Raw genomic sequence first — 12,444 nt, 5'->3', positions numbered from 1 at the left:
TAACAGTCACTACTCCTAGGTCTGTTCTCTGGGACCGAGAGGCACAAGTTTCATGTCACTTCCACGTAACAGGTCTTCAGAGGTCTGAAGTCCTTTAAGTCCCCTGCCTCCCCTCTTCTCAGCTCAACTCCCCTCGACCAACAATCAGAGACTCATTTCCTATGAAAAGTAGAACAGCTAAAATCACCTGTGACAGGTGCTTTTTAAATCAATCATCTCATTGAACTGTAATATCAGCGCTGTGGATTGCTACTTCCTTTTTTAGTTAAATTATTTATTTACTCATTTATTCATTAACGTGGGGGATTTTCCTTAGCTACTTCCTTTTTACAGATGGGTAAACAGGCCCAGAGGGGTCAGCTGATTTTCCCAGTTCACACAGCTTCCAAGGAGCAGATGAGGGAGTCAAACACAGGTCTGCCTGCTACTGAAGTTCATGCTCAGAACCATACCTCCCATCATCACCACTCACATAAGTATAAATTTATTTGGAGCTGGCCTCTTGGCTCTAAGAGAAGAAGCAGAGCATGGAAAAGAGACGGAATTTCAGGAATCACCAGCAGATGCTCAGATCACAAAGATGTCTGTGACCCCAGGGTATACATGGGACACACACATGCAAACACAACCATGTGCACAGCCCAGTCACACCATTCACTTGCTTTGTGGCTTATCCTGCTCACCTTGACAGAAAAGATATTTGCAGTGTGTCCTGTGTGCATGGAAAGCAGCTTCTTATGGTGCAGCGGGTCCCACACAATCGTGTGCTGGTCATCAGAACCAGAGGCCAGCAAGCTGCAAGTAGAGAGAAAGAACAGTTCTGACCTCTCCTCAAGTTCCTGCCCCCACTTCCTCTATCCCATGTTTCCCAGTTGATAAGGACTTAGGCTACACAGAACTTGAAGAACAGTAGATGTCACAGAATATAAGGTTATCTTGTAAACAGTGATTGATTCTCTTCTATTTTGTCCTGAGAATTTCTCATCATTCCTTAAATGCAATAGCTTATCAAAAAAACAGGGTTTGGAAGGTCATTCAACTTTCCATCTATCTGGGATTCATTGTTTAACTGTGTATTGATAATGATGAACTAAACTTAAGTACATAGCACAGAGCAGCAGTCTCCACTCTTGGGTCCACTCTTTTCCTTAGATCTACAAAGAGGAAGGAAAGTCCCCTTCTCCCAACCTCCCCATACCATTCTCCAGCACCCCCTAGGTGTCGGAGCTCATACTTACTCTCCTTTCTCATTCCACTCCAGACAGTTGACACATCCTGAGTGACCCTGGGGGAGCAAATGGAGAGGGACAAGAAGAGAGTCAATTAGAGGTTCTCCTGGATCACTCAACATCAGGAAGTGGAAGTGAACAGGTAAAACAGCCTTTCCGTCATCAGTGTTTTCCAGGCGTATGTGAGTGACCAGGATTGAATTAAACTGCCTGGCATTTTACAATATATAAAGTACCTTCATATTCATGATCTCACTTGATACTGAACCCCTCTGAGCCATAAAGGGCAGATTTCATTGATCCTATTTTGCAGAAAAGTAAACTGAAGTTCAGATAATAGTAGTAGAAGTTATATCCAAACAAATTTCTGCTCCTACCACTAGAGGGGACATGTCAACAGTCCCTTCAAGGGACACCCCCTCAGCCACAGAAAATCCGGCAGAGGAGCAACTGACTGAAAGGCAGCCGATTAGCTAGAAGGCTGATCTTCCATTCATTTGGCACATATTTAATTCATCGAGCACTTACTGCATGCCAGGTACTGTTCAGATGCTGGGGGCAGAGCAGTATACAAAATAAATCTTATATTTAGATCTTCTGCAGCTTATTTCCAAGTAGGTGGAGCCTGGTATAGTGAGGTAAGTTAAGCTTGGGGATTTGAATTGAGAGACATGGAGAAGTGAGGCAGTTAATGACAGATGCTGAAGTTGAAAGCATGTGCGGAGAGAAGTCATGGCAAAGCTAGAATTAAGAGGAAACAGAATCCATGGAAAGCAGAAGGTATGAAGTGGCAGAAACAAGTCTTACATGGGAGAAGGAGAGAACAAGTCACTTCCATTCCTACACTCTGTTCTTTCTTTCCCTCACCCTCCCTCATTCCTAATGGCACCTTGATTTTCATTTCATTATCTGCCCAGCCCAAATCAGACCATGTGTAAGTTCACTGTCCTTTCCACAGTGATAGGTTCAGGAACTTAGATCTAAGCCAAATTGGACACGGCATTCACTTGGACACAGGTACTGGCTCAGAAATGAGCCTGTGACCCCAATCGGATGCAAGGGGACCAGTTGCTGGGAGTGTGTGGAAAAGGAGTTTTCTCATTTTCAGGAGAGAGTCTATGAAAGGGACGCCTTTCTTTCTCTGGATGCTGGGTGTCCTAATGTGACTCCTGGACTTGTGACCACGAGGGTAGCCAGCCTGAGAGTGAAATAAACAGAGAGAGGAAAGCCCAGCCAAGGGAATCACAGAAATATGGAGCCAAAGTGACCAGAGCAACCAACCCTGATGCCTACCCTACTCCTGGGCTTCCAGTCAGGAGCCAGTCTGCTCATGATTGTTTAAGGTCACTTGAGTTGGGCTGTTACCTGTGGCCCAGAGCATCCTGATTAACTCATTCTTCAGGTCGCAGTTTATCAGCACTTCCCTCAAGATGCCTCTCCCACCCTGTAAATCTGGGAAGGAGGCACATCCTTCCTGTGGGCTCCTACTGTCACACTGTATTATGGCTCTGTGTCGACATGGCTATTTTGCTTCACCACACTGAGCTGCAGGGAAGTGGCCTCTGTGTACTGTGTTCACTATATCCTCTAGGCCAGGTACAGTGCCTGGCACATATCTGCTGCATAATGAACAAGTGAGTCCAGGGGGACTAGTGGGAACAATCAAGAGACATGAACAAATCTAATTCCCTGACTCTCTAGGCAGAAGAGGCTTTTCCTCTGCCTTCTCCTTCCTTCTTACCCGTTGTCCCATAAAGATTCTCATTTGAGTTGATCCTCATTTCTTTCTGGGTTCTGCACTTAAATACATTATTGACACATTCACTCTGTTCAAACTTGCCAGACCACTTACTGACCTGAGGCTTCTCACTTTCCCACAGCACTTGGTGGACACCCCACACATGACTCTGGTCACTCTTTCTGGATCAGAATCATTTCTGTCCTCACCCCTCTCATTTTCCTACCAGGCTTTAAATTACTTGTGCCCAGGGCTCAAGTCTTCAGTTTGCAACTTCCCAGAGTACCAAGGGCCTTGAATGAGCGCCACTTACTGAGGGTTTACAAAGAGCGAGGCATAGTACCTTGCACTTGTGGTAGGGAGAACAACGGCCCTCCTACAAACGTCCATGTCCTGATCCTCTGGAACCCATGAATATGTTATGGTAGGTGGCAAAAGGGACTTTGCAGATATGATTAAGGTTAAAATCCTCGAGGTGGGAAATTAGCCTAGATTATCCAGGTGAGCCCAATATAATCACACGAGTCCTTAAAATCAGTGAACGTTGGGACTTCCCTGGCATCCCAGTGGTTAAGACTTCGCCTTCCAATGCAGGGGGTGCAGGTTTGATCCTTGGTCAGGGAGCTAAGATCCCACATACCTCGGGGCCAAAAAACCAAAACATAAAACAGAAGCAATATTGTAACAAATTCAATAAAGACTTTAAAAATGGTCCACATCAAAAAAAAAAAAAAAAAAAAATCAGTGAACCTCTCCTGGCTGCAGAGAGTAGAGAGATGTAGGTGTGAAAGGGACTTGACCTGCTATTGCCAGTTCTGAAGATGGAAGAAGGGGGTCACGAGCGAAGAAATACAGCAATCTCTAGAAAGCGGGAATTGCAAGAAAACGGATTCTACTCTATAGCCTCCAGAAGGAGAATAGCCCTGTCAAGACTTTAGCCTGGTGAGACCCATGTCAGACTTCCAATCTACAGAACTGTAAGATAATAAAATTGTGTTGCTTTAAGCCACTAAGTTTGTGGTAATTTGTTGTGGTAGCAATAGAAAACTAATACAGCATTCTACATCCATTATCTTAAGAAACAGGTATCGATTCACAGAAAGATAGACAAGATCAAAAGGCAGAGGGCTATGTACCAGATGAAGGAACAAGATAAAACCCCAGAAAAACAACTAAATTAAGTGGAGATAGGCAACCTTCCAGAAAAAGAATTCAGAATAATGATAGTGAAGATGATCCAGGACCTCGGAAAAAGAATGGAGGCAAAGATCGAGAAGATGCAAGAAATGTTCAACAAAGATCTAGAAGAATTAAAGAACAAACAAACAGAGATGAACAATACAATAATTGAAATGAAAAACACACTAGAAGGAATCAATACCAGAATAACTGAGGCAGAAGAACAGATAAGTGACCTGGAAGACAGAATGGTGGAATTCACTGCTGTGGAACAGAATAAAGAAAAAAGAATGAAAAGAAATGAAGACAGCCTAAGAGACCTCTGGGACAACATTAAATGCAACAACATTCGCATTATAGGGGTCTCAGAAGGAGAAGAGAGAGAGAAAGGACCATAGAAAATATTGGAAGGATTATAATCGAAAACTTCCCTAACAGGAAAGGAAATAGCCACCCAAGTCCAGGAAGCGCAGAGTCCCAGGCAGGATAAACCCAAGGAGATACATAGTAATCAAATTGGCAAAAATTAAAGACAAAGAAAAATTATTGAAAGCAGCAAGGGAAAAACGACTCCCCCAGGAGTTCCCAAGGGAACTCCCATAAGGTTAACAGCTGATTTCTCAGCAGAAACTCTACAAGCCAGAAGGGAGTGGCATGATATACTTAAAGTGATGAAAGGGAAGAACCTACAACCAAGATTACTCTACCCAGCAAGGATCTCATTCAGATTCGATGGAGAAATCAAACACTTTACAGACAAGCAAAAGTTAAGAGAATTCAGCACCACCAAACCAGCTCTACAACAAATGCTAAAGGAACTTCTCTAAGTGGGAAACATGACCTACAAAAACAAACCCAAAACAATTAAGAAAATGATAATAGGAACATACATATTGATAATTACCTTAAACGTGAATGGATTAAATGCTCCAACCAAAAGACACAGGCTTGCTGAATGGATACAAAAACAAGACCCATATATGTGCTGTCTACAAGAGACCCACTTCAGACCTAGGCACACATACAGACTGAAAGTGAGGGGATGGAAAAAGATAGTCCATGCAAATGGAAATCAAAAGAAAGCTGGAGTAGCAATACTCATATCAGATAAAATAGACTTTAAAATAAAGAATGTTACAAGAGACAAGGAAGGACAGTACACAATGATCAAGGGATCAATCCAAGAAGAAGATATAATAATTATAAATGTATATGCACCCAACATAGGAGCACCTCAATACATAAGGTAACTGCTAATAGCTATAAAAGAGGAAATTGGGGCTTCCTTGGTGGCTCAGTGGTTGAGAGTCCGCCTGCTGATGTGGGAGACGTGGGTTCATGTCCCGGTCTGGGGGGATCCCACATGCCGCGGATTGGCTGGGCCCGTGAGCCATGGCCACTGGGCCTGCGCGTCTGGAGCCTGTGCTCCGCAACGGGAGAGGCCACGGCAGTGAGAGGCCCGCGTACCGCAAAAAAAAAAAAAAAAAGGAAATCGACAGTAACACAATAATAGTGGGGGACTTTAACACCTCACTTACACCAATGGACAGATCATCCAGACAGAAAATTAATAAGGAAACACAAGCTTTAAATGACACAATAGACCAGATAGAGTTAATTGATATTTATAGGACATTCCATCCCAAAACAGCAGATTACACTTTCTTCTCAAGTGTGCATGGAACATTCTCCAGGAGAGATCACATCTTGAGTCACAAATCAAGCCTCAGTAAATTTAAGAAAATTGAAATCATATCAAGCATCTTTTCTGACCACAATGCTATGAGATTAGAAATCAATTACAGGGAAAAAAATGTAAAAAACACAAACACATGGAGGCTAAACGATATATTACTAAATAACCAAGAGATCACTGAAGAAATCAAAGAGGAAATCAGAAAATACCTGGAGACAAATGACAATGAAAACACGACAATCCAAAACCTATAGGATATGGCAAAAGCAGTTCTAAGAGGGAAGTTTACAGCTATACAAGCCTACCTCAAGAAACAAGAAAAATCTCAAATAAACAATCTAACCTTACACCTAAAGGAACTAGAGAAAGAAGAACAAACAAAACCCAAAGTTAGCAGAGGGAAAGAAATCATCAAGATCAGAGCAGAAATAAATGAAATAGAAACAATAGCAAAGATCAATAAAACTAAGAGCTGGTTCGTTGAGAAGATAAGCAAAATTGATGAACCATTAGCCAGACTCATCAAGAAAAAGAGGGAGAGGACTCAAATCAATAAAATCAGAAATGAAAAAGGAGAAGTTACAACAGACACCACAGAAATACAAAGCATCCTAAGAGACTACTACACCCAACTCTATGCCAATAAAATGGACAACCTGGAAGAAATGGACAAATTCTTAGAAAGGCATAACCTTCCAAGACTGAACCAGGAAGAAATAGAAAATATGAACAGACCAATCACAAGTAATGAAATTGCAACTGTCATTAAAAATCTTCAAACAAACAAAAGTCCAGGACCAGATGGCTTCACAGGTGAATTCTATCAAACATTTAGAGAAGAGCTGACACCCATCCTTCTCAAACTCTACCAAAAAATTGCAGAGGAAGGAACACTCCCAAACTCATTCTATGAGGCTACCATCACCCCGATACCAAAACCAGACAAAGATACTACAAAAAAAGAAAATTACAGACCAATATCACTCATGAATAGAGATGCAAAAATCCTCAACAAAATACTAGCAAACAGAATCCAACAACACATTAAAAGGATCATACACCATGATCAGGTGGGATTTATCCCAGGGACGCAAGGATTCTTCAATATATGCAAATCAATCAATGTGATACACCATATTAACAAATTGAAGAATAAAAACCACATGATCATCTCAACAGATGCAGGAAAAGCTTTTGACAAAATTCAACACCCATTTATAATTAAAAACTCTCCAGAAAGTGGGCATAGAGGGAACCTATCTCAACATAATAAAGGCCATATACGACAAACCCACAGCAAACATTATTCTCAATGGTGAAAAACTGAAAGCATTTCCTCTAAGATCAGGAACAAGACAAGGGTGTCCACTCTCACCACTATTATTCAACATAGTTTTGGAAGTCCTAGCCATGGCAATCAGAGAAGAAAAAGAAATAAGAGGAATACAAATTGGAAAAGAAGAAGTAAAACTGTCACTGTTTGCAGATGACATGATACTATACATAGAGAATCCTCAAGATGTCACCAGAAAACTACTAGAGCTAATCAATGAATTTTGTAAAGTTGCAGGATACAAAATTAATGCACAGAAATCTCTTGCATTCCTATACACTAATGATGAAAAATCTTAAAGAGAAATTAAGGAAATACTCCCATTTACCACTGCAACAGAAAGAATAAAATACCTAGGAATAAACCTACCTAAGGAGACAAAAGACCTGTATGCAGAAAACTATAACACTGATGAAAGAAATTAAAGATGATACCAACAGATGGAGAGATATACCATGTTCTTGGATTGGAAGAATCAATATTGTGAAAATGACTATACTAACCAAAGCAATCTACAGATTCAGTGCAATCCCTATCAAATTATTAATGGCATTTTTTACAGAACTAGAACAAAAAATCTTAAAATTTGTATGGAGACTCAAAAGACTCCAAATAGCCAAAGCAGTCTAGAGGGAAAAAAACAGAGCTGGAGGAATCAGACTCCCTGACTTCAGACTACACTACAAAGCTACAATAATCAGGACAATATGGTACTGACACAAACCCAGAAATATAGATCAATGGAACAAGATAGAAAGCCCAGAGGTAAACCCACGCACCTATGGTCAACTAATCTATGACAAAGGAGGCAAGGATATACAATGGAGAAAAGACAGTCTCTTCAATAAATGGCGCTGGGAAAACTGGACAGCTACATGTAAAAGAATGAAATTAGAACACTCCCTAACACCATACTCAAAAATAAACTTAAAATGGATTAGAGACCTAAATGTAAGACTGGACACTATAAAACTCTTAGAGGAAAACTTAGGAAGAACACTCTGACATAAATCACAGCAAGATCTTTTTTGATCCACCTCCTAGAATAATGGAAATAAAAATAAAAATAAACAATGGGACCTAATGAAACTTAAAAGCTTTTGCACAGCAAAGGAAAACATAAACAAGACGAAAAGAGAACCCTCAAAATGGGAGAAAATATTTGCAAACGAATCAACAGACAAAGGATTAATCTCCAAAATATGTAAACAGCTCATGCAGCTCAGTATTAAAACCTAAATAGATATTTCTCCAAAGAAGACATACAGATGGCCAAGAAGCACATGAAAAGCTGCTCAACATCACTAATTATTAGAGAAATGCAAATCGGAACTACAATGAGGTATCACCTCACACCAGTTAGGATGGGCATCATCAGAAAATGTATAAACAACAAATGCTGGAGAGGGTGTGGAGAAAAGGGAACCCTCTCACACTGTTGGTGGGAATGTAAATTAATACAGCCACTATGGAGAACAGTTTGGAGGTTCCTTAAAAAACTAAAAATAGAATTACATATGACCCAGAAATCCCACTACTGGGCATATACCCAGAGAAAACCATAATTCAAAAAGACATGCACCCCAATGTTCATTGCAGCACTATTTACAATAGTCAGGTCATGGAAGCAACCTAAATGCCCATCGACAGACAAATGGATAAAAAAGATGTGGTACATATATACAATGGAATATTACCTGGCCATAAAAAGGAACGAAATTGGGTCATTTGTAGAGACATGGATGGATCTAGGGACTGTCATACAGAGTGACGTAAGTCAGAAAGAGAAAAACAAATATCACATATTAACGCATATATGTGAAACCTAGAAAAATGGTACAGATGAATCGGTTTGCAGGGCAAAAATTGAGACACAGATGTAGAGAACAAACATATGGACACCAAGGGGGGAAGCGGCAGGGGGTGGTGGTGGTGGTGTGCTGAATTGGGCGACTGGTTGACATGTATACACTAATGTGTATAAAATGGATGACTAATAAGGACCTGCTGTATAAAAAAATAAAATTAAATTAAAAAATTAAAAAAAATTAACTAACTTCTAACTTGAATGATCAGCTATATTCTAGAAATACAATGTGAATGTCAAAAAAAAAAAGAAACAGGTATCATTACTCATTTCATGGATAAGAAAAACAACGCTCAGAGAGGTTAGGTAATCTGCTGCGATACTGTGATTTATATATATATTTATACTTAAGAAAGATATATTTAGTCTTCATTCTTACTTCTGGCACAGAGTTCCTAAAACCCTTGGAATTTCCTAAGTAATAAGAGTGATAAAGGTTTCGTGATATTCATAACAAACCTCTTTCAACTAACGCCTGAGGTTTATGTTAATGAAGTGATTTTTGGAAAGCACCTAAGGATGGAGAACCAAACATATGATTGGAGGGCGGGAAATTTCAGTCCCACCTCCCTGACTTCCAGGGAGGGGAGAGGGGCTGGAGGTTGAACTGATCACCAATGGTCAATGATTTAATCAACCATGCCAATGTGAAGAAAACCCAAAAAGGACAGGGTTCAGAGAGCTTCTGTGTTGGTACACATGTGGAGATTTGGGGAGAGTGGCATGCTCAGACAGGGCATGGAAGCTATGCACCCCTTCCCATATACCTTGCCCTATGCAGCTCTTTTATCTGGCTGTTCCTCAATTATATCCTTTTATAATAAATCGGTAATCTAGTAAGTAAAATGTTTCTCTGAGTTCTGTGAGTCACTTTAGCAAATTAGTTGAACCAAAGAAGGTGTTTGGAACCTCTAATCTATAGCCAGTGGGTCCAAAGCACAGGTGACAACCTGGATTTGCCACTGCCATCTGAAGTAGGTGTTGGGGGTAGGGAACAGCAGGGCAGCCTTGTAGGACTGAACCCTTAACCTGTGGGATCTGATGCTATCTCCAGGTAGATACTGTCAGAATTGAGTTACATCGTAGGGAACCCACCTGGTAACAGAGAGTTGTTTGGTGGTGTAAACAAACAAACAAACAACCCCCCCCCCACACATGTTAGACATGGCTAATGTGGCACAGCTAGTAGTGGTATCAGGAAGCATTTTAACTCAAGAGCTCAGGCTCTTAAGCACCGTCTGAAATGTATTAATGCTTCCAGAATTACTGTATTTGTCCTCAAATCAGTAGCCCATCCAAAGTATAGAAGACAAGCCACGGTAGACAAATATGATACATATGATTCATTTTTACATAGTAAAAAATAGCTCAGAGGCAGGTAAGTTGGAGAAAGTGTAGAGAGAAAGCCCAAACCAGATTCTACATAAATACAAAGTAACTATTGACAAAAAACATTAATAAAGGGCTCCATAAGTTAGAATGTATGTTTGGGAAGCTAATTTACAAGGCACAGACTATTTAAGAGGATTTGTTTTGGCCTTGATAAATAAGGCTGGCTTCGATTAGGTACACGATCTATAATTACGTTGACAAATACAATGGAAGAAAATATGCCTATGACATATCAGAATTAAACACTGGGTAAAAAGGGGAGAAAACCTCAAACTTTAAAGGAACAGAGAGGAGGGACTGTTTACAGATGGCTCCTACAGAGGAATAGACCTCTGTGTGCCTCCCTGGAACCCAGGAAATGTTTCTACTTAGGGTGAGCCTTCCACACCAGGGATCTGGAGAAAACAGAAAGTGCACAGAGAAAGTACCTGGAATAAAAGCTACAAATCTCACTTAAGTTAAAAATTACAACCCCTTACTTCCTGCTTAACTTTATTAAATATTGATTATAGTTACTATTTATTATAAGTTCCTATAAATTTCTAGGTAGCATGGTATACAGGAGGAAAAGGAGGCAGGGAGAAGCATTTTACCACTGACACTGATTAGAATTGTAGGTGCAAAATGATAAAAAGCAAATGGACTTTTAGGTGGTTTTCTAACTGCTTTTAAATTCCTTACAGACCATGCACCCCCTTACAAGCCTGCACTACTGCCCCCAATTTGGCATGCCGCTGCTAGGTAGAATACTAGCTATTAATATACCTGATCTCATTATCACTCCCTTTTTACAGGTGAGACCAAGTCTCAGAGATATTAAGTAACTTAGCCAGGGTCACACAAATTGTAAACACCAGAGCCCGGATAGGAACCCAGGTCCATATGACTCCAAAGCATTTCTCTGGCTGTGCTGGATTACCTCAAATGTCACCCTTATTCCCACCTGTATTAAAAAGAGATCTCACTGCTGCCATCACTTCAGAGAACTGTTTGTAAGTCTGATATAAAGTTAAGCTTATATCTACCCTATGACCCAGCAATTCCATTCCTTAGGTATTTACTTAAGGGAAATGAAAACATTTGTCCATCTAAAGACTGGTATAAGAATATCCATAGATGCTTTAATTTTTAAAGCCCCACACTGGAAATAACCCAAATGATCATCAACAGGAGAATGAATACACAAAAGTAGTGTATTCATACAGTGTAATCCTACTCAGAAATAAAAAGGAACTACCCATAGATACATGCAACCACGTGGATGAAACTCAAAAAACGTTATGATAAGCAAAAGAAGCCAAACACAAAAATATGTATACTATATAATTCCATTTACAGAAAGTATATGAACAGGCAAAACTAATCTATGGAGACAGAAGCCAAAATGTGGTTGCTCTGAGGTAGGAGTGTTGACTGGAAAGGGCACCATGGGAACTTCCAGGGTGATGGAAGTATTCTCTATCTTGTCGTGGGTGGTAGTTACTCAAGTGCCAAAACTCATCTAACTTAACACTTGAGACCTATGCACTTTATTTTTATGTATATCATACCTCAATAAAGAGAGGGAAGAAACAAGGGAGTAATAATAATAGTGATAGTGGTAGCTGATATATAATAAGTGCTATCTCACCATCTACCAGGAACAATATTGTGCCCTTCATTTATGCTTTGAGTTAAACTTTACAACTACCTTGTGATGGAAACACCACTACTATTCTCATTTTTCAGATGAGGAAAAGGTTAATACCCCATACTGTATAAACAGCATAGTAAGAATGTGAATTCATGTCTGACAGATTCCAGTGCTTGGCTCTTAACCATGGTGTCATATTGCCTTTTTAATTAATTAATTAATTAATTAATTAATTTTGAAATATTATTTTACAATCTACTTAAAAAATTTTTTTAATTTATTTATTTTTATTTTTGGCTGCATTGTTGGGTCTTCGTTGCTGCGCGGGCTTTCTCTAGTTGTGGCGAGCAGGGGCTATTCTTCGTTGCGGTGCGTGG

At 40.1% G+C, this 12,444-nt stretch overlaps 1 protein-coding gene across 4 annotated transcripts in view; it reads right to left on the bottom strand.

Annotated features, from left to right (window-relative positions):
* Positions 1-12,444, bottom strand: part of WDTC1 (WD and tetratricopeptide repeats 1) — a 71,652-nt gene that overhangs the window by 19,157 nt on the left and 40,051 nt on the right. For all 4 annotated transcript variants that reach the window (XM_032647343.1, XM_032647328.1, XM_032647351.1 and 1 more), the window contains exons 4-5: positions 1,239-1,285; positions 684-795 (exon numbers count right to left, since the gene is read on the bottom strand). In XM_032647343.1, coding sequence (XP_032503234.1) covers positions 684-795; positions 1,239-1,285 — 159 coding nt within the window. The remainder of the gene's footprint in view (positions 1-683; positions 796-1,238; positions 1,286-12,444) is intronic.

The sequence above is a fragment of the Phocoena sinus genome, chromosome 1 (assembly GCF_008692025.1).
Source record: "Phocoena sinus isolate mPhoSin1 chromosome 1, mPhoSin1.pri, whole genome shotgun sequence".
In the NCBI taxonomy this organism is placed as follows: domain Eukaryota; kingdom Metazoa; phylum Chordata; class Mammalia; order Artiodactyla; family Phocoenidae; genus Phocoena; species Phocoena sinus.
This window is presented reverse-complemented; position numbering and strand designations above follow the sequence as displayed.